This window comes from Cherax quadricarinatus, chromosome 61, assembly GCF_038502225.1.
Source record: "Cherax quadricarinatus isolate ZL_2023a chromosome 61, ASM3850222v1, whole genome shotgun sequence".
In the NCBI taxonomy this organism is placed as follows: domain Eukaryota; kingdom Metazoa; phylum Arthropoda; class Malacostraca; order Decapoda; family Parastacidae; genus Cherax; species Cherax quadricarinatus.
The window spans coordinates 13,262,256-13,285,920 of NC_091352.1; the positions used below are offsets into that span (position 1 = coordinate 13,262,256).

General features: G+C 39.1%; 1 protein-coding gene and 1 long non-coding RNA gene across 4 annotated transcripts in view; one reads left to right on the forward strand and one right to left on the reverse strand.

Annotated features, from left to right (window-relative positions):
* Positions 1-23,665, forward strand: part of LOC128699325 (tigger transposable element-derived protein 1) — a 30,036-nt gene continuing 6,371 nt past the window's right edge. Inside the window, exons 1-4 of one of the 3 annotated variants that reach the window (XM_070098238.1) lie at positions 3-2,456; positions 19,314-19,475; positions 21,996-22,065; positions 22,745-22,832. In XM_070098238.1, the coding sequence (XP_069954339.1) occupies positions 677-2,456; positions 19,314-19,475; positions 21,996-22,065; positions 22,745-22,832 (2,100 nt within the window). In that variant the 5' untranslated portion in view covers positions 3-676. Of the gene's footprint in view, positions 2,457-19,313; positions 19,476-21,995; positions 22,066-22,744; positions 22,833-23,665 lie in introns of all 3 variants that reach the window. The other 2 variants (XM_070098239.1, XM_070098240.1) reach the window with 2 other exon arrangements.
* Positions 22,074-23,665, reverse strand: part of LOC138854506 (uncharacterized) — a 55,856-nt gene continuing 54,264 nt past the window's right edge. The window contains exon 3 of the long non-coding RNA XR_011393705.1: positions 22,074-22,653. This is a non-coding gene — a long non-coding RNA (uncharacterized lncRNA). The remainder of the gene's footprint in view (positions 22,654-23,665) is intronic.

Consider the following 23,665-nt stretch of genomic DNA (forward strand, 5'->3'; position numbering starts at 1 on the left):
TGGTGTAAGCTGTTAGTAGCCCTTACAAACCCAACAACAAAGAATGGAGGATTATGTTATGTGTAAGGAAGACTGCCCTTGTCTGAATGAAAAAAAAAGACTACATAGCCAAACTATTCTCGGCTTTACATTGTTTCAAAGAAGGCCGAAACTGGGATGATAATGTGGAAAAATTAGATTGTTTTTTCTCGCCAATGATGTACATGACACTCAAGCCATACAATAAAAAGGAGTAGTAGTTTTGAATTTTGTGGGATATAAGTAATGAACTGATTAAAGTACGTACAGCGCCAGGCTAGCCAGCTGATAAATTATATGAATTAGTTGAGCTGATCAGAAATCATTTGTCGCCCAGGACCACTATAATACCTCGACGAATTTTCTTCCTGCAAGCTAGAGCCAAGAGAAAGTCAGTCGGTACAATAGGGCCCGGATTTACTGTGTTCTGCTAATTCAGCGGTTTTTATTTATATCTGTTCATTATGTTCGGCGCTTGTTCTGTTTTTCGGCGTTTTTTGGACTGACTCGCTCAAGAGCTGTCAGGTAAGGGCATCTGGCATCATATTGTTGGTGATTCAGCCTGTTTACAGCATTTGTGCACTGTGTTCTGGCAATTTTCCAAAGTTTCAAACATTTTAAAAGTTATTACATATATATAATATTTTAGTTAATTACAATGGCATCCACGGGTAGTTGTAATAAAAGGAGGAGTCGCAAGTCTCTTACTCTAAGTGCCAAATTAGAAATTATTAAACTCAGTCAGCGAGGTATGTCTATGTCTGAAATAGGACGTAAGGTTGGTTTGGCTCGCCAAACGGTTAGTACAGTTGTGAACTCTAAGGAGAAAGTGTTGAAGGAAATTAAAAGTGCTACACCAGTGAACACTAAAGTTATAAGAAAACGTGATAACCTTATTGCTGACATGGAAAAACTTTTACTGGTGTGGATTGAAGATCAAACTAGTCACAACGTGCCTTTAAGCCGAGCCATCATCCAGGGTAAGGCCCTAAGTCTCTTCAATTCTATGAAGGCTGAGAGAGGTGAGGAAGCTGCTGATGATAAATTTGAAGCTAGCAGGGGTTGGTTTCACAGATTTAAGAAAAGAAGTCACCTTAACATCAAAGGGCAGGGTGAAGCAGCTAGCATTGATACAGTAGCTGCAGAAAGTTATCCACATGAGCTAGCTAGGTTCATCGAATATGGTGGATATACCAAGCAACAGATTTTTAATGTAGATGAAACTGCATTATATTGGAAGAAGATGCCTTCTAGGACATTTATTGCTCAAGAAGAGGAATCAGTGTCTGGTTTCAAAGCTGCGAAAGACAGGCTAACACTCTTGTTAGGGGCTAATGCAGCTGGTGATTGTAAGTTAAAACCAATGGTGATTTATCACTCAGACAATCCTAGGGCCCTAAAGAACTATGCAAAAGATAGCCTTCCTGTTTATTATAAATCCAATTCCAAAGCTTGGATGACTCACAATCTTTTCTCAGATTGGTTCACAGACTATTTTAAGCCTACAGTTGAGGCTTACTGCAAGAAAAAGAAAATTCCTTTTAAGATTTTACTTCTTGCAGACAATGCTCCTGGCCACCCTAGAGCTTTAATTGGTATGTACAAGGAGATAAATGTTATTTTTATGCCTGTAAATACAACTTCATTACTACAACCGATGAACCAAGGTTTAACTGCAGTATTTAAATCCTACTACCTAAGAAGAACCTTCACTAAGGCTATAACTGCCTTGGACAGTGATACGGTCCCTGGGCCTAAACAAAATAAATTAAAAGCATTTTGGAAAGATTTCACAATTTTGGATGGTATTAAAACTATTAAAGATGCATGGGAGGAAGTTAAAGAAACTACACTGAAAGGTGTTTGGAAGAAGCTAATTCCTGAACTTACAGATGATTCTGAAGGCTTTGAGAATCCAGTGGAGGAAGTCACTACAGATGTTGTGGACATGGCAAGGGAATTAGAATTGGAAGTTAGTGCTGAGGATGTGGCAGAATTGCTTGCCTCTCATGACAAGACCCTAACAGACGAAGATCTTCTGATAGAAGAACAAAGAAAAAGGTTTCATGAAGAGGAGTTCTATCCTGATGATCGTTCTGATGTCCCGAGAGAAATGACATCCAAGGAATTGGAAGAAGCTATCAAATGTATAGAAATGGGAATGGCAGCCTTTGAGAGGATTGACCCAGATTTCGAAAGAAGTTCAAAAGTGAATGCAATCCTTTTAAATGGTATTGCATGCTACAAAGAAATTCTGAGGGAAAGGGGACAACAGTCCAAGAGGCAAAATTTATTGCTGCCCTACTTTAAGAAAGTAACACTGCAACCTTCGACAGCAACAGGGCAACCTTCAACATCAGCAGCAACAGCTAGCCTTGAACAACCTTCAATATCCACAGCAACAGCTAGCCTTGAACAGCCTTCAACGTCAACAGCAGGTAAGTAATGTATGTATTGTGTATTCATTTTACTTTTGTATCATTTACTTTTGTATCTGTTGCACACTCAATATATGAAAGTGTAAACATATTATCAGCCTTTTATATTAGTGACCCCATTTTGGGTCACTTACATTGGTAAAACTAATATGTTTCTGGACTAACCACTGAAACAAAGAAATTCTGAATTCAACCATCAGAATCAATCTAGAAACTGCTAAAATATGCTAAGTTAACCAATGTTTTTCATTTATTTTAACCAATTTGTCAGTCCGTGCTAATGCCAAAACCAACCCTGAAAGCACCCACTAATCAGAGACTTTTCAACCTCCAAGCTGAACATGGAAGTTAGTAGGATTCTTGTGAGTCTTGATTTAAATAAAATTATTGAAAAAATTGCTGACACTAGTGAACTACTGAGAAACCTCGTTTCATAAGGTAAAATTTAAATTTTTATTTTTAGACTGTAATTGTTCATTCAGAATAGGGAACCTGCAATGCATTTTTGTAACAAGCAGATACATGTTACATGTATTTTCATTCCTATGGGAAACATATTTTAATAGGTATTATAAAGAAATCATGAAAGCTTCAAAAATAAATCTCTAATTTTAAAGTTAATTCATCTAAAACTTTTGTAGTACAGTATTATAATTACATCCTCTCCTCACTTAACGACAGGGTTCCATTCCTAAGAGTAGGTTGGTTAGTGAATTGGTCATTAAGTGAGGAGCCTACTCTTCTGGTAGTAGGTTTGTGTCATCCATCTTTAGATAATTTTTTAATATCACCTTTTTACCATTTATAACATTTTTGGTATAATTTTTTAAATGTTTATACAGTAGTGTTCTGTGTATTGTGTAATAAACAGAATAGAGGAAATCAGCTCTAATATACATTATTTAGGTTTGCATACTAGTTGGAGAGCTCGTCGTAAGTCCGAGTTGTCGGTAAACGAGTACGTCGCTAAATGAGGAGAGGATATATATATATATATATACAGTGGACACCCGCATAACGATCACCTCTCAATGCGACCAATTATGTAAGTGTATTTATGTAAGTGCGTTTGTACGTGTATGTTTGACGGTCTGAAATGGATTAATCTACTTCACAATATTCCTTATGGGAACAAATTCGGTCAGTACTGGCACCTGAACATACTTCTGGAATGAAAAAATATCGTTAACCGGGGGTCCACTGTATATATATATATATATATATATATATATATATATATATATATATATATATATATATATATATATATATATATATATATCTATATATATATATATATATATATATATATACACAGTGGACCCCCGCATACCGTTGGCATCACATAACGATTAATCTGCATACCGCTTGCTTTAATCGCAAAAATTTTGCCTCGCATACCGCTTAAAAACCCGCTCACCGCTGTTCGTCCGAGATGCGTCCAATGTGCACCCTCAGCCAGCCTCACATGTGCCGCCCGTGCCATTGTTTACCAGCCAGCCTCCGCGGTAACATCCAAGCATACAATTGGAACATTTCGTATTATTACATTGTTTTCGGTGCTTTATCTGGAAAATAAGTGACCATGGGCCCCAAGAAAGCTTCTAGTGCCAACCCTACAGCAATAAGGGTGAGAATTACAATAGAGATGAAGAAAAAGATCATTGATAAGTATGAAAGTGGAGTGCGTGTCTCCGAGCTGGCCAGGTTGTATAATAAACCCCAATCAACCATCGCTACTATTGGTGGTACAGCTGCTGCTGCTGCTGCACTGTCAGCTGCTGCTGCTGCTGTAGCATCGTCTGCTGCTGCTGTAGCATCGTCTGCTGCTGCTGTAGCATCGTCTGCTGCTGCTGTAGCATCGTCTGCTGCTGCTGTAGCATCGTCTGCTGCTGCTGTAGCACTGTCAGCTGCTGCTGCTGCTGTAGCATCGTCTGCTGCTGCTGTAGCATCGTCTGCTGCTGCTGCTGCTGCTGCTGTAGCATCGTCTGTTGCTGCTGTAGCATCGTCTGCTGCTGCTGTAGCATCGTCTGCTGCTGCTGTAGCATCGTCTGCTGCTGCTGTAGCACTGTTGTTGGTGTGGCTTATTGAGAATATACCAAGAAACAATTAACCCCAGAGGATTTGCCACCCAGGATAACCCAAAAAAGTCAGTGTCATTGAAGACTGTCTAACTTATTTCCATTGGGGTCCTTAATCTTGTCTCCCAGGATGCAACCCACACCAGTCGACTAACACCCAGGTGAACAGGGAAAAATGCCTGGAACTAGTGCTCATATTGGTGAATTTAAAGCCAGCAAAGGTTGGTTTGAGAGATTTAAGAATCGTAGTGACATACACAGTGTGATAAGGCATGTTCTGGAAGAAAATACCAAACAGGACCTACAGTACTCAGGAGGAAAAGTCACTCCCAGGACACAGTGTCTCATCAGTCATTGCTGCATCTTCAGTAAAGGTAAGTGTCATTTATTCTTCATTTAGTAGACTAGTACATGCACAATATATACTGTGCATGTACTACTCTACTATTGTGCATGTATCCTTCTCTTTGTGTGTAGGAAAATGTATATTTCATGTGGTAAAAAAAAATTTTTCATACTTTTGGGTGTCTTGCATGGATTAATTTGATTTCCATTATTTCTTATGGGGAAAATTCATTCGCATACCGATTATTTCGCATACCAATGAGCCCTCTTGCACGGATTAAAATCATTATGCGGGGGTCCACTGTATATATACTATATGCAAAACAACCACTCTGAAAGAATAGAGAATTCCAAGCGCTTTCGTGACTACTCACATTATCAAGGAACTATGAAAATAAAGCATCCAAGGGAGGTATATAAGGGGGTCTGGCCAACACCTCACTATCAGATCCCACAACGGTTAAACACCTGACGCGCGCCGGCCCAACTGGACAGGTCCTTTGCACAACCACCAACAAACTATTCTACCCAAGAAAATTTTTAAAATTATTATTTGTCCAGTGTATTATTAAATTCTTCCCAAATTCTATTAATTATAAATGGATCTAATTTATATAAACCGAAGGAAATATTCATATTATTGTCAAAACTGCTTTTTATGAAACAAGACTCAATTATATTCCTGTCGACCATGGACTTTCTCAACTTTTTGAAAATCAATTGGATGGTTAAAATCTCTTACATGAATAAATAGAGCATTGGAATCTTGTCCAGTTCTAATGCTATATTTATGTTGTTTTAATCTTAGTTCAAGATTTTTACCAGTTTGACCGTAATAAACTTTATCGCAAATTTTACAAGGAATCTTATAGACACATCCATCAGCATTTTGGGGGGAATTCTTTATCAAAAGTTTATTTTACTGTATCAAGATTTTTGAATACAACTAGAATATTAAAAGTCTTAAGAAGAGAAGGCATATCAACCAAGTTTTCATGGTAAGGGAGAACCAACATATTTTTAGTTGAATAAGGCTGGTTGTCCTTTTTTGGATTGTAAAAAGTATTTCTAGCAACTTTAAAAGATTTATCAATTACATTTCTTGGGTATTTTAAATCATTACCTATTTCATAAATTTTGGATATTTCCTCATCTATGAACTCAGGACTACAAATTCGTAAATAGGTAATGATTTAAAATAAAAAGATGAGGTGAATCATAGAATTGATGAGGGGAAAAGGGTGAGTGGTGCACTTAGGAGTCTGTGGAGACAAAGAACTTTGTCCTTGGAGGCAAAGAGGGGAATGTATGAGAGTATAGTTTTACCAACGCTCTTATATGGGTGTGAAGCATGGGTGATGAATGTTGCAACGAGGAGAAGGCTGGAGGCAGTGGAGATGTCATGTCTGAGGGCAATGTGTGGTGTGAATATAATGCAGAGAATTCGTAGTTTGGAAGTTAGGAGGAGGTGCAGGATTACCAAAACTGTTGTGCAGAGGGCTGAGGAAGGGTTGTTGAGGTGGTTCGGACATGTAGAGAGAATGGAGCGAAAAAGAGTGACTTCAAGAGTGTATCAGTCTGTAGTGGAAGGAAGGCGGGGTAGGGGTCGGCCTAGGAAAGGTTGGAGGGAGGGGGTAAAGGAGGTTTTGTGTGCGAGGGGCTTGGACTTCCAGCAGGCATGCGTGAGCGTGTTTGATAGGAGTGAATGGAGACAAATGGTTTTTAATACTTGATGTGCTGTTGGAGTGTGAGCAAAGTAACATTTATGAAGGGGTTCAGGGAAACCGGCAGGCCGGACTTGAGTCCTGGAGATGGGAAGTACAGTGCCTGCACTCTGAAGGAGGGGTGTTAATGTTGCAGTTTAAACTGTAGTGTAAAGCACCCTTCTGGCAAGACAGTGATGGAGTGAATGATGGTGAAAGTTTTTCTTTTTCGGGCCACCCTGCCTTGGTGGGAATCGGCCAGTGTGATAATAAAAAAAAAAAAAATCTTATGTCTGACTTTTGTTCTATATACCTGGAAAAAACTTTTTGGGTTAGTTTTAGAATCCCTAGCAACTTTAATTTCATAGTCCCTTTTAGCTTTTCTTATCCCCTTTTTAATGTCCCTCTTAATGTCAATATACTGTTTCATAAGATGACCCTCACCTCTTTTGATACACCTATAAATTCCTTTCTTATGCCCTAGTAGATATTTCAGCCTATTATTCATCCATTTTGGGTCATTTCTATTTGATCTAATTTCTTTATACGGGATAAATGTTCTTTGAGCCTCATGTATAGTGTTCAGAAAACTGTCATATTGATAGCTCTCTTCATTACCCCAGTCAACAGATGATAAGTGTTCTCTAAGCCCATTGTAATCTGCTAAGCAAAAATCTGGGACTGTTACTGAGTTATCCCTACTATCATACTTCCATTCAATGCTAAATGTAATTGCTTTGTGGTCGCTAGCACCCAGTTCCTCTGAAACTTCTAAATTATTAACAAGGGATTCATTGTTTGCCAGAACTAAGTCAAGCAGGTTATTACCCCTTGTAGGTTCTGTCACAAACTGCTTCAAAAAACAATCCTGAACTATTTCTAAGAAGTCGTATGATTCTAAATTCCCAGTCAAGAAATTCCAATCAGTATGACTAAAGTTAAAGTCTCCTAGAATTACTACATTATCGTGTCTTGTGGCCCTAACAATTTCCTCCCATAGTAGTCTCCCCTGGTCCCTATCTAAGTTTGGGGGACGGTATATCACATCTAAAATTAATTTTTCATGCCCCTCTGAAAATTCTATCCAAACAGACTCTGTATGTGTTACTTCAGACTTAACCCTTTGAGTGTTTCAGGCCCCTCTCTGAAACTGTCATTCTATGTCGCCAAATATTCGAAAAAAAAAATTATTTTTTCTTATGAAAATGTTAGGAATATTTTTAGTAGTGTTTTAAGCCTAAAAAAAATTTTTGCCATCAGTACTTACCGAGATATAGAGCCGCAAAGTTTGCAGAAAGTGACGTGCGTACGGCAACAGCGGCGACCGCCGCCCACCCGGTATTCTTTTATTTACTCTAATTCAAAGGTTTCTTGCATTTTTCAATATTTTTCTGTTCCAGGTAAGTTATGTGGCCTGTGAGACCAATGTAAGGTGCATTCTTCAAATATACACTCATTGTTTACAACACAATAACAGAACAAACTTTATCACTATTAGTTTGTGTATACACTTTGTTTACACAAACAAACAATACAAAACAATGTTTATTACTATTGTTCCATAATATATATACATATGTATAGTCACTAAACATGTTCCTAGAACTGCTGCAGCTTGTGGAACTCTTTGAAACATGGGTACATGCAGAGGGGCACTTCACACTCCTCACACATAAAACGAGTGTCTCTGCATGTTTGTGGGCGTTTTGTGGTATGCATACATACATAACACCTCTTCTGAGCATTTTTCTTGGCAGTAGTAGGAGGCAGTTGTATGGGGTAGTGATCACCAGGCCTCAAACGAGATGACGTCTGTGGGCGCTGGTCTATTGCAAGAGTTGCTCCTTGGTACTTTGAAATTATTTGTCTGATTACTGACAGGCAAAATTCACCATATTTTGGTGTTTTGTTGGTCTTCAACTTGTATATGTTATAAGCATTTAGCATAGAGATATCAACAAGATGGAATAAAAGTTTTATATACCACTTATAACTCTTGCGTACACAGTCTGCAAACCCAATCTGCATGTCACATTTGTCCACTAAGCGCATATTGAGGTTGTAGTCCATGACAGCTGCAGGCTTTAGAATGGGTTCATTGGTCTCTCTGTTGTCCCTGCCACTGGGTACCATTTCGTTTCTGTGAACTGATGTCAACAATGTGACATCACGTTTGTCATGCCACCGAAATGCCATGATGTCATTGGCAGCAAAGGCTTGCACCTCACCTCTGCGAGTGCCAGCGTTGAACCTTGGCATATGTTTACGATTACCACGCACTGTGCCACACACGTCTGTCAAGTTCACTCGCAAGAAATCACTGAGTAAGGGGCTTGTGTACCAGTTATCAGTAAATAACATATGCCCCTTACCAAGATATGGTTCCATCATTGTTCGAACCACATCACCAGAGATACCCAATAACTTCATGGTATCTCTCAAAGTATTACTGCCAGTGTACACAATGATATCCAAAACTAGACCACTTCTGCAATCACACAGTACAAATAGCTTTATACCAAAGCGTTTCCTCTTGCATGGTATATATTCCTTGAATGAGAGTCTTCCTTTGAATAAAATCAAGGACTCATCAATAACAAGCTTCCTGAAGGGATAAAAATACATGCAGCACTTTTGTTTCAGGTACATAAACACATTTCTGATCTTATATAACCTGTCGCTTCTGTCAGGCCTGGTTTTGTCTGAAAAGTGTAACATACGTAACAGTATCAGGAAACGATTGACATCTATAATGTCACTAAAACCTGGAGTTGAAATCAGGCGTTCTGTTGCCCAGTATGTGGTGACAGTGTGCTTATACACATGTGGCATAAGCATTATTGTGGCAAAAAACAGGTACATCTCTGCCACAGTTGTCTCCTTCCACTTGTGTAGCCGTGATTTTGGTGAGAGAATTGTATTTGCCATGGTGTAATCACAGTATGTGTTTGTTTCCCTGACAATGATGTCCATCAGGGGTTCATCGAAGAATAACTCAAAGCAGTCCAGTTCACTGGCATTGTTCCCAAGTGGACAAGATGGCTTTATTCCACTTTGTGTTTCATCAAAGTCATGGGGACTGGGAACAAACTCGTCACCGTCCTGCCAATCCCAGATGCGGTCTGCTGGTGGGGTCTGGATATTGTACCGTGGTTGTGGTTGTGCAGGTTGTGGTGGTGCAGGTTGTGGTGGTGCAGGTTGTGGGAGTGTGGGGTAGGGTGAGGCTGGTTGTTGTGCTGCGTCAGCAGCGTGGGTAGTAGTGTGGCCCGCTGATGGTGCCACATGGGCCGTGCCACCCTCACTATCACCACCACTGCCTCCTCCCTCACTGTCACCATTCATACCCATCGTTACAATATCGTCATCTTCACTATCAGGTCGTGGTGTAGGACCACAGGATGTGCTCCCAGAGTTTCTCCTTCCCCTTGGAACAACATATGAAACACTACCAGACCGCACGTTATGTCGTATATACTGCCGCTTCACTGGGGAATATTCACTCTCACTGTCACTAGAACTGCTTTCAATGACCTTGAAATCACTATCACTATCACTATCACTGCTATTATCTGGGTGTTGTACACGACCAAATAGTTTCTTATTTCGTCCTGGTACAGGTGAACGTGAACGTGAACAAGCTAGCACAGCACCAGAGGTGGAAGGTTGTGGGTCATCTGGGTTTTCATCACTAATTACGTTATCCTGGGCACTTTTTCCGGTAACACTCACTTCAAAACCCTAGAATTCACTGTCACTGACAGTTTCATCGCTGTTAGAGCTATCACTTGGGAACAAAAGACCTCCAATCCGCCGAGGAGTGAGGAACTTCTTACCGAGAGGCATGGTGAAAATGGACTAACAACATGGCATTCCCACAATGCACCGTTGGGTCCCAGATTTTTTTCACAGGGTGCACACCGACCACTGAGACCCATTCTCTCTCGTATAGGCCTACCAGGCCTTTGGCGCTTGATTTGAAGCTGCTAGAATTTGTGCGTATAAATACGTCAGAAACATTGGCTCGTAAGACATATTTATACGTCGGAAACAGTCAAAGGGTTAATACCCGCTTTTATGCAACAGTTCAAGCGATCTCGGACATACAATGCCACCCCACCCCCCTTCCCGACACTTCTATCTACTAGGAACAATTTAAAACCCTGAATGGGACATTCCGCAGGCATGTCCCGACTTTTTGAATTAAACCACGTCTCAGTTATGGCAAATACATCAATGTTACCTGCACTAGCAACTAGTCTCAACTCGTCCATCTTATTCCTAGCACTGCGACTATTTGTGTAATATATATTTAAAGACCCTCCTCTCTCTTTACCCTTCCTGCTCCTTTCTGTTATTCCACTAAACCTATTACTGTCCTTGTCAATTAGTGCCACTGGCTTTCCAATATCCACCTCATTTTGCCTGTTATTAGTTCTCCTAGTACTCATATTACTACACTGCGACTTCACTGTTTTCCTGCCAAAACCCATACCACTAACTATTCCTAGTTTAAAGACCTAACAGCTCCCTCCACTGTGTTGGCCAGTGCTCCCACCCCACACCTAGATAAGTGAACCCCATCCCTGGCATACATGTCATTTCTGCCATAGAAGAGGTCCCAATTGTCAATGAATGTTACCGCATTTTCCTTACAGTATTTGTCCAGCCAGCAATTGACACCAATTACTCTGGACAACCATTCATTTCCAACTCCTCTCCTTGGCAAAATGCCACATATGACAGGTTTCCCACCCTTCCTCCTAATTATCTCTATTGCTGACCTATACCTGCTAATCAGGTCCTCACTCCTACGTCTGCCAACATCGTTGCCTCCAGCACTGAGACAGATAATAGGATTGCTCCCATTTCCTCTCATGATGTCATCCAGACAGCTAACAATATCCTTCATTCCAGCCTCAGGAAAACACACTCTCTGCCTCCTAAATCCCAGTAATCTATTTGCCTTATTACGTACACTTAGGCATTGCTGTCTTGGTTTAAAGTTACTGCTCACCATAACCCCCAAGTCCTTTTCGCAATCTGTATGGCTAAGTTCTACATCATTTAACTTATAAGTGCTAGGGTTATGGACACTCCCGAGCTTCAGAACCTTGCATTTATCTACATTGAACTGCATCTGCCACTTTTCTGACCAAGAATAGAGTTTGTTTAAATCCTCCTGAAGTTCCCTAACATCTACGTTTGAATCAATTATCCTACCTATCTTTGTGTCATCGGCGAATTTGCTCATATCACTAGTAACACCCTCATCAAGATCATTGATATATATTATAAACAACAACGGGCCCAAGACTGATCCCTGTGGAATGCCACTTGTTGGTATAAACCTTGGTAATAAATACCGACAAGTTGGTTTAGAAAGACACGTAAGCAAACACTATAACATATTTATTAGAAAACGTTTCGGTTCTGGGACCTTGAGAAGTGATCAAGGTCCCAGGACCGAAACGTTTTCTAATAAATATGTTATAGTGTTTGCTTACGTGTCTTTCTAAACCAACTCCACTTGTTACAGATCCCCACTCGGATTTAACCCCATTTATGGACACTCTGCTTCCTGTCTGTGAGCCATGACTCGATCCATGAGAGCACTTTTCCCCCAATGCCATGAGCTGCCACTTTCTTATGTTCTTATGTTCTTAAATTTAGGTTGGATAAATACATGAGTGAGAGGGGTTGGATTTGAGTCAGACTTGCATCTGAGCTTATTGCTTGGGTAGCATTTCTGTTAGTGGGTTGGATTTGTGAAGGACCTGCCTAGTATGGGCCAACAGGCCTATTGCAGTGTTCCTCCTTTCTTATGTTATGTTTTAAAAGCTATGGCTTGGGTAGTTTCAAATTTAGGTTGAAAATTAGGTTGGGCAAATGTTTTGTTAGTGGGATGAATTGTAAAGGACCTGCCTAGTATGGGCCAACAGGCCTGCTGCAGTGTTCCTCCTTTCTTATGTTCTTATGTTGGATAAATACATGAGTGAGAGGGGTTGGATTTGAGTCGGACTTGCACCTGAGCTTATTGCTTGGGTAGCATTTGTTCTGTTAGTGGGTTGGATTTGTGAAGGACCTGCCTAGTATGGGCCAGCAGGCCTGTTGCAGTGTTCCTCCTCTCTTAAGTTCTTATGTTCTTATTTAACATCACACTTACCTTTATTGAAGACTTGTTTGTGTGAGGGAGGGATGGCGAGTTTATTGGAAATATAAACACATATGCAGTATAATGTGATCCTTTATTGACAACGTTTCGCCCACACAGTGGGCTTTTTCAAGTCACAAACAGATCTACCTGGGATGGAAGGTACGTGAGTATTTATAGTCAGGTTCAGAATGTTGAGGTCAGGTGGAGAATGCTGCATCTGATGATGTATCGAGTGGGGTTATAGAGTCTAAAATTTTGAGTAGCTTGGAAGGGAGATTGGATAAGTTTGTGAGCAGACCTTCTGCAGTGTTCTTCCATTCCTATGCTCTTATGTGGGATAGCGATGAAGAAGTTTCTTGGCAAGTGGTTCAGCTATGTTGTAGAAGCCATTATTCTGGTTGAAGTTGTCGGATATAGAGATAAGCGATGATTCCAGGATTCTTCGGTATTGAGTGTTGTCTTCTGTGGCGATAAGTCTTGAATTTCTGTAGTTTATTAAGTGGTTGTGTGAATTACGATGTTGTACACAGGCATTCCTTGTATCGTCAGACCTGCTTGCGTATTGGTGTTCTGAAATACATGTTTGGAGGTCCCTTGATGTTTCGCCCACGTATAATTTGCTGCAGTCATTACAAGGGATTATGTATACCCCTGCAGAAGATGGAAGCTTGTCCTGTCTAAAAGCCCACTGTGTGGGCGAAACGTTGTCAATAAAGGATCACATTATACTGCAATTGTGCTTATATTTCCATTGTGTCGGTATTTTATACCATTTATTTCCGGCGAGTTTATTGTTGGAGAATATGACACTAATATCAACTCTACAGCTTATTTATCTATCACAATTCAACTAATATGACATAATAAACAATATTAATAACATAGAAACTTGGAATATACTATAGAATGAATAAAATAAGTCATTATATATGTCACGAGAGGTGTTGTGTCGAACAACTATTTGCGAGTCAAACGACGATTCGCGAGCCAATGTTTTGACAAAAATAATGTTACTATTTTTGAAAATTACGACTATCGAGCCTTACAATTATCGAGGGACCACTGTATTAAGTTAGCAATAGAATTAGGCATTAACCCTTTGAGGGTTTCGGATGTACTAGTACGTCTTACGCTCAGGGTTTTTTGACGTACTAGTACGCACAAATTCTAGCGGCGTCAAATCTCGCTTGAAAAGGCTGGTAGGCCTACATGTGAGAGAATGGGTCTGTGTGGTCGGTGTGCGTGGTAGAAAAAAAATCTGGGACTCAGTGGTGCATTGTGGGAACGCCATCTTAGTAAACAATATCCACCATGCCTCGCGGTAAGAAGCTCCTCACTCCTCAGCGAATTGGGACACTTTTGTTCCCCAGTGACAGTTCTAATACAGATGGAAGTGCCAGTGAAGATGAGTTTCAAGGTTTTGGTGAGGTTTTGACCGAAACTAATGACCATAATATCGGTAATAGTGAGGAAAACCCAGACGACCCTCAGCCTTCCACCTCTGGTGCTGGGCCGTCTTGTTTACGTTCATTTGTACCAGAATCCAAGAGGAAACTTCTATTTTCCCAAATCCCAGACTCAGATGAGAGCATGGGTGATGGTAGTGATAGTGAATATGAACCACAAGCTCTTCAAACTAGTTCCAGTAGTGATAGTGAAGTGCAATATTCCCCAGTGAAGCGTCAGTATATACGACGATATATGCGCTCTGGTAGTGTGCCATATGCTATTCCAAGGGGAAGGAGTGCATCTCGGAGTACATCCCGTGGCTGTACAACAGGAACAGAGAGTGAAAATGACGATGATACTGTTGCAGTTGGGATGGAAAATGTGCGTGGTGGTAGTGGTGCCGGCAGTGAGGCACCAGCAGTGGGCAATGCTGCCACCCATGCTGCCATCCACGCTGCTGCCTCAGCTGATCTACAACAAAGGCCACCATCCCCCACCCACCCACCACACCAGCCTCCACAACCACAACCACCTGTCATTGTCCAGTACCCACCAGCAGACCGCACCTGGGATTGGCAGGAAGCTATCAATTTTGTTCCAAATGCCCACCAGTTTGATGACAGCCAAAGTGGAATACGGCCATCTTGTACACTTGGGAACAATGCCACTGAACTGGAATGTTTCGAGTTATTCTTTGACGAACCACTGATGGAAAGTATTGTCATGGAAAGCAACACATACTACGAGTACACCATGGCAAACACATTACTTTCACCAAAATCACGTCTACACCAGTGGAAGGAGGCAACTGTGGCTGAGATGTATCTTTTCTTTGCCACAATAATGCTATGCCACATGTGTATAAGCACAAAGTGAAATCATACTGGTCAACAGACTGCCTGATTGCAATCCCAGGTTTCAGTGATATAATGCCAGTGAATCGATTTGTGCTAATGTTATGTATGCTTCACTTCTCAGACAAAACCAGGCCTGACAGAAACAACAGGTTATATAAGATTAGGAATGTGTTTGTGTATCTGAAAGAGAAATTCAGTACGCATTTTTATCCCTTCAGGAAGCTTGTAATTGACGAGTCTTTGATTCTGTTCAAAGGAAGACTTTCTTTCAAGCAGTACATACCAAGCAAGAGGAAACGCTTTGGTATAAAGTTGTTTGTGCTTTGTGATTGTTACAGTGGTCTGGTATTGGATATTATTGTGTACACCGGAAGTTATACATCGCAAAATACCAGGAAGTTATTGGGCATCTCAGGTGATGTGGTTAGAACAATGATAGAACCATACCTTGGTAAGGGGCATATATTATATACAGATAACTGGTACACAAGCCCCTCACTCAGTGATTTTTTGCGAGTGAACATGACAGATGTGTGTGGCACAGTGCGTGCAAATCGGAAACATATGCCCAGGTTTGATGCTGGCACTCGTAGAGGTGAGGTGCAGGCGTTTGCTGCCAATGACATCATGGCATTTTGGTGGCATGACAAACGAGATGTCACACTGTTGTCATCAGTTCACCCTAATGAAATGGCAGACAGTGGCAGGCAGCATAGAGAGAGCAATGAACCCATTCTAAAACCTGCAGCTGTGATTGATTACACCTTCAACATGCGTTCAGTGGACAAATGTGACATGCAGATTGGGTTTGCTGATTGTGTTTGCAAGAGTTATCAGTGGTACATAAAACTCTTTTTCCATCTTCTGGACATTTCCATGCTCAATGCTTATAATATGTATAAGATGAGAACCAGAAACAAACCACAGTACGGCGAATTCTGTTTGTCTGTCATCAGACAAATAGTATTCAAGTACCAAGGAACAGCACCTGCAATTGACCGCCCACCAAATTATCAACAACTACCTGCTCGTCTGAAGCATGGTGATCACTTCCTGGTAAAAGTGCCTGCTACTGCTTTCAAGAAAAAGGCTCAGAAGAGGTGTTACGTCTGTTCACATACAAAAAAATGCCCACAACAACGCAGACACTCGTTTTATGTGTGAGGAATGTAAAACACCACTGTGCATGACACCGTGTTTCAAAGAGTTCCACAGGCTGCAGAACTTCTAGAAACATTCCCTGTGACTGTATATGTGTATATAAAATTTAGAAAAATAGTAATAAACAACATTTTATATTGTTTGTTTGTGTAAATATTTTCTATAAACAAAATAATGACAACAGTGTTTATGCCCTTATTGTGTAGTATTGAAAAAGAAATAACTTACAAAATACTGATCATGTTGGCCTCATAGGCCATAAAAGTTACTCAGAAAAAGAAAAATTGAAAAATAATTGAAAATAGTACATAAAAAAGTAAATAGAAAAATACCGGGTGACGGCAGTCGGCGATGTTACCAGATGTTGTTCAATTTTGGCATACTTCACGCCTCCATATCTCGGTAAGTATTGACGGTAAAATTTTTTTGTTTAGCCTATAATGTTTAGAAAAAAAAAACTATTTTTTCATAAGAAAATTTTTTTTTTTTTTTTTGAAATTTGGCCGACCCTGAGAACGAGTTTCGGAGAGGGCCTGTCAACCCTCAAAGGGTTAAAAACACAATAAAAAGTAAAATTCACACACAATACATGTGTTACTTACCTTAAAATATTAATTGGAATGTGTGAAACGTGAGTGACAATGTAAAAGTTTCTCCATGTCAGTAATAAGCCACTTTGTCTGACTTTTTTGGGTTATCCTAGGTTCTCTATACATATGCTGCTATATGTAACTGTATTTGATGGCTATCTTAGCCATCGACATACCTTGTTAGTAAATAAGTTTATTCAGGTATACACAAATACAGTTTAAACATTCAAATGGTATAAAATACCGACAGGTTGTTAGGTAAGACACATATGCAACAGTTAGGTATCTTTATTTCGAAACGTTTCCCCTACACAGTAGGCTTCTTCAGTCGAGTACAGAAAAGTTGATAGAAGCAGAAGATACTTGAAGACGATGTAATCAGTCCATCACCCTTGAAGTTTTGAGGTGGTCAGTCTCTCAGTCTGGAGAAGAGTATTGTTCCATACTCGACTGAAGAAGCCTACTGTGTAGGCGAAACGTTTCGAAATAAAGATACTTAACTGTTGCATATGTGTCTTACCTAACACACAAATACAGTTACATAAATTATCATACATAGCAGCATACGTGTAGAGAACCTAGGATGGTATAAACCTTGGTAATAAATACCGACAAGTTGGATTAGAAAGACATGTAAGCAAACACTATGACATATTTATTAGAAAATGTTTCGGTCCTGGGACCTTGGTTAGAAGTGATCAAGGTCCCAGGACCGAAACGTTTTCTAATAAATATGTCATAGTGTTTGCTTACGTGTCTTCCTAAACCAGAACCTAGGATAACCCAGAAAAAGTCAGTTCACTAAGTTTGATCATTTCTAGCTTGGTACTTAAAGTAAGTGGCTTACGACTCTTTTTATCACACCTAAGCTTAGACGCCATTGTCAGCAAGAAACTAGTTAACGGAATAGTAAGTGAGAGAGAATGAGATACATAGAGTTCACACAATGTAAAAACACAAACTGAACGGGTGGCAGGCGATCACTAGGTCAGGAGAAATAAACGAGTATTAATATGTGTCCAATTTTAGTTCATTCACATACATTTGTAAGAGTTTGTGAAATTTTTACCTCACAGTGTCTATATTAACGTAATATATGACATTTAATGCACCCAAGAGATTATTATTATTATTATTATTACTATTATTATTATTTACTACAAGTACATGTACAAGGTATACAGGCCGAGCTGACATCAATGACAGTTGGTAAGGTGACATGTACATTGTGTGGCCTCTTGAGGCAGGACAAAGTGTCGTGGGGTCGAATCCTGGCTTGCTGCAGTTTGGTAAATGATTCAAAACCACTTGTTTCATGGCTTCATTGCTATATAGACTGCTTGTGGAGGTGGGTATTCAAACAGGAGGAGGCTGAAATTAATCCTTGCCATGAGTGTCCTTGCAACATTAAACAAGCCTAGTTTGCTAGGCTCATGTTTTTTGTAGGATTGATGGCTCAGTTGGTAAGGTGATATGCACATTGTGTGGCCTCTTGAGGTGGGACAGTGTGTTGTGGAGTCGAATTCTGGCCTGCTGCATTTTGGTAAATATATCTACTTTTATATAGATGCACAGAAAGTACTGGCAATAAATTTTGTCAACCAGTCACCATTGTTGTTATAAGCTGCACTAATTCATTCATGAAAATAGTCTTTATTCTTCTGTGTACTATGTCTGAGTTGCCAGATATTATTTCTGTCCAAGGATTGTATAGGAACTTTTTTTCTGCAACTGTACATGCTGCAAAGTTTTTAGGAATATATCCTTGTCTATACAAGAGTTCATTGTACAGTAGCTATACCCATTCTATAGTGCAATGGTTAATATCCAGAGATCAACAGGGTGTAATGAATTTATTCAAAATTATTTGATTATCAGTGTGAGTGAGGCACAGGAGACTTCCCAAAAGCATTTGTTGATGGTGTGGGGATGGGGGTCAGTGGGGAGGAGTTGTGCTTATAAATGCTCTCGATCTATATGTCTAACTTGAGTCAGAAGGGAAAAATTCTGTGGAACGTAGTACATAAATTTTTCAAGTGACTTGTTCCTATAGAAACCTTGGTATGTAGTACTAAGTATTTTGCTCACTAGGTGATTTGTTTGTTTGAATTTATATACTACATCACATAATATCAAGGGCTTCAGCTGTAAAAAATTTTAGTTGTACTTTTTGAACCATGTTGTAAGAAAATCTCACAATGTGAAATCACATTATGAGAAGCTTTACTGCAGTTTGGCATTACAAAGACATTATTGAAGTTTAGTTAAAATTTACACAAATAACCCGCACATAAAAGAGAGAAGCTTACGACGACGTTTCGGTCCGACTCGGACCATTGACAAAGTCAATGTGTGACTTTGTCAATGGTCCAAGTCGGACCGAAACGTCGTCGTAAGCTTCTCTCTTTTATGTGCGGGTTATTTGTGTATTGTTCCAGTCACGGTATTGTGCCTTTTTGTTATTTAGTTAAAATTTGTTTTAGTAATAAATTACTTTATCTTACTGACCCTTGACAGGTGTCAAAAGTGATCGTCCTTGCCACGTGGATTATGTGCCTTCGATACTTGAGTATGTGTCATCATCCAAGAGAATGAAACAAGAGTGTCATATCAAGAATTTTGAAAAGAGGCAAGCCATGAAAAAGAAGAGAATAGACAAGGAGAAAATTAATGCTGATTGTATGTTCTACAGTCTTGATCTTGTTGATATATATTTACAGAAAAACATGTTAATATTTTATATTAACACTGTGATATTATTGGTAGAGTATACAGTAGCTGATGTATTTATTTTATTCTATAAATTTGTCAACACTTGAGATATTCAAAATACAGTAATAAATGGTTAAATACATATATGACAGTGTCCCCCTAGCAATGATTGATGTACATCTTTTTGTCCCTTAAGTGCCTAGGCATGCTAGTGGCTTTCTTTGTAATTAATTGTAAGCTTTGCAAGGAAATAGACATTTTCATTTCATTTTCATTTCATATTGTGGCATCATTCACCCAGCCATCTCAGAAATGCTTCAGACTGTATGTGTAATAAAGTTGGTAGACTTACCAACAATATGTAAAGTAAAAGGACACAAGTGCAACTAATGTGACATTTTATTGTGGCAACGTTTCACTCTCCAGGACCTTTGTCAAATGAGTGTAAAACGGAAGCCTGTAATTGTTTTACATGATGGTAAGATTGCTGGTGTCTTTTCTCTGTCTCATAAACATGCAAGATTTCAGGTACGTCTTGCTACTTCTACTTACTCTAAGGTCACACTGCATATGCATGTACAAGCATATATATACATACATACCCCTCTGATAACATTTCTGGTACATTTTTAAATGTTTATACAGCAGTGTACTGTGTATTGTAATAAAAAGAATAGAGGAAATCAGCTCTAATACACATTATTTAGGTATGCATACTGGTCAGAGAGCCTGTCGTAAGTCCGAGTCATCGGTTAACGAGTAGTACATCGCTAAGTGAGGAGAGGCTGTACTATAATCTCCCTAAGCATCTTAAAAGTAATTTTCATTTTTTTAACCTATGCCATCTCCCATGTGACTCACTCATACAGCCACTGTTTTGCCAGAAGTGTGCTGATATTACAGTTCAGATGGCCTTCTGAACTGCAACATCTTCACCCTTTCACCCCTCCAGAGTGCAGGGGTGAGGTAACAGTTATGAATCCCTTCATAACCATTACCTTACTCATACTTCAACAGTACATCTAGTTATGAAAAGCACTTTTTTATTCTGAATGTCCAAGCTCCTAGCACCACTGCAGATTTCCACAGTTGTTACTCCTTTGAACTCTACCTCTTTTAGTACTTGTTTCTTCCCTGTGGTTTAATGCTTAAAATTGTGTACACATGAAAGCCATGATAGTCCTGCTGTGGGAAATATAGCATAAAATTCTTGCAGAATTATGGGAAATAAAAAATTGAATGTAACTGCTATAAGAAATCTGAAAAATAATGAAAACTTTTATGGTATATTGAAGTTTGGTGAACTGAAGCCAGGTCATTGCTGTTAGCAAAAACATTCATGGCACAATTGTTTTTACACTCTTATTCCTGACCAATGTGGTCATTTTTCTTATTGTATTTAAATTTACACTATTTGCAAAAGTTTTGTACCATATTAGATGTGCTTCATGATGTAGTTGCCCATGAAAAATACAGTACATAATTTAATGCAGTGACATGCCACACATCTTACATTAGTACCTTGTCATTAAGACCTCTTTTTTTTTTTTTTTTTTTTTTTTTTTTTTTTTTTTTTTTTTTTTTTGAGTATGTGACTGCACAAATAACACTTTTTTCTTAATTTCTGTAGCAGGAATAGGCTGAGGGAAGTGTCTACTAAATCTGAATTGAAATGTTCGTGCAGTCTAATGCTATGCCATGCAGTGGTGTACTAAATTTTCTTTTTTTGTGTGTGCTGCAGGTTGCATTGCACTAAGACTAATATTATATCTGTTGTTCTGTTATCCAAGTCATTATAGTAGTTCTCTAAATCTGTACTGTATAAGTTTGAGATGTTCCTGAGCTGTTGGTCCAGCAGGCTAGATCAACCGTTGTTGCTTAGATGTGCCTGGGACAGTAGTAGCTGGCACCTGTTGGTGCCACTTCTCAATATCATGTGCTACCTGATATTCACATTCACTTCTACTATCTGGGCCTAACTAGGTCATTGATTGAACCGAAGTTACATCTGTTTGCCCATGAAACTGTCATACTTTTAACAGGGGGAAGTGGGACTCTTAAATAATGAAACATGCTTATGCAAGCCAAGAAAATATTTTACATCGCTACCACTAGAATTAGCACATTTTAGCTTATAGGTATTAATCTTTGCTTCCTTCATCACCTACATAATTAGATAACATTTTTTTATAGAAGAATGGGCTTACTAGTGAGGTTGAGCGGTCAGTAATACTTGGCACTATATGGCTAATATTTGCATTTCTGCTTTTGGATGATTCCTTCTCGGAAATCCTTCAAAGTGTGCTAGTTAATATTTCTTTGCTCTTAAGTGTTTTATCCACCTTTCTTTGTTGGCTTCATCTAGTATTGTTTTGCATGAGTGCGTACTTGTTTGTTTTTGTGTGCGTGCACACATGCACATGTTTTTGTTTCTTTTGTTTGCTTTTGTTTACTTGAAGTATTAAGATAATGTTTATGTTTAAACAGGCACAACAAGTACTGCTGAAGTTGATTCATCCCAGGAAGATACTTCATCAATAAAGATAACTACTGAGAGGTAAATTTTATTAAGGATTCTTCAGCAGCATAATGGATTTAATTGGACATTATTAACTTAAGAGTAAAGTTTATTTCAGTAATAATATAGTTGATTTATTTGTCACATTTTTCATTGGTAAAGGGTAACTATATAAGCATTTCCCATTGGCAGCTGGACATTAATTTTGTCAGTAGTGTGTGATTTTCATAAAGCGATGCACTATATCATAGTTATTGCTAAAGCAAGGGAATCCATTCTCATTTTACCATGTTAATTTTCTTGTGCGACTCCCAATTAGTGACTTCCCTACATACAATTTTGTTTATTTTCCATTACGTGACCTAAATATATACAAATGTATATTTAACCACAAATAAGCAAACCCAGGCAACATTCAAGTCAGCAAACATATCACATGTGCTTCAGGACCATTAAGGTAATTAGACTATTTTAGTGTATAAATTTTATTTTAATTTTATTATATCCTTATGCTGACATAGAGAAGGTGGCCAATTACTCTTGTCACTTCAGTGATGCCTGACCCACATAAAATCTTGTGCTGGTAACAAGGCAGGTTGGTCACTTCTACTCTTATAATCTTTGGCACTGTTAACAAAATCAAAATTGTATTAACTTCAAAAGGGTTATATTCAGAATAAGTAGACAGTTATTATTCTGTTATGTTTATTTATTTCAGATGTAACATTATGAAAGGAAGGCAGGAAATGCAAGAAACTGCTCAGACAACAGAGCAACCAGATCTGCTACCTGTTTTGAAGGTAATGGTAAGAAAATTCTTTATCTCCCAGAATATGTAAACCTTGTGTGAGGCATTAAAATCTCTATTAGCTAATGCATTCTCACCAAAAGAGCTTTAATATTATGAAGTTGATGATACTCCTTAAAACTATGAAACCATTGTTGTGAATCTCTCTCTCCTTTCACAGTTTTATAATAAGTTAGGGCTTTGTGCCTTATCTTAATGGTAATGGGAGACCTTTTTTTTTAACCTCAAATCAGACATTAGGTGACTTTTCCATATTATTTAGGTGAGACCTCTTTGATATTATTTTGATCAGGAGACATCTCTGTACTTCTTAATATAAAAGCTCTTATTTTTTCTCATATTTTCTAATTGTACAAATAGTTGATATTTACCAACTCCACAACATGCCACCACACTCCACAACATGCCACTACACTCCACAACATACTACCATGCTCTACAACATGCAGTCATACTCTTCAGCAGGCCACCACACTACAGCAATCAGCAATATGTTACACTCTGCGAAACATGCCATCACAGTTTACAGACCTCCACAACATACCACTACACTACAACTATCCACAGCATACTACCACACTGTACAACTCTCCACAACATGCCATCACACTCTACAACATGCTGTCATGTTATGCAACTCACTACAACATGTCATCACATCCGACAACTCTCTACAACATGTTGTCACATCCTACAACTCTCTACAACATGTTACATCCTACAACTCTCTACAACATGTTGTCACATCCTACAACTCTCTACAACATGTCGTCACATCCTACAACTCTGTGTCATGTCATCACACTCTCCAACACTACAACATGCCACCAC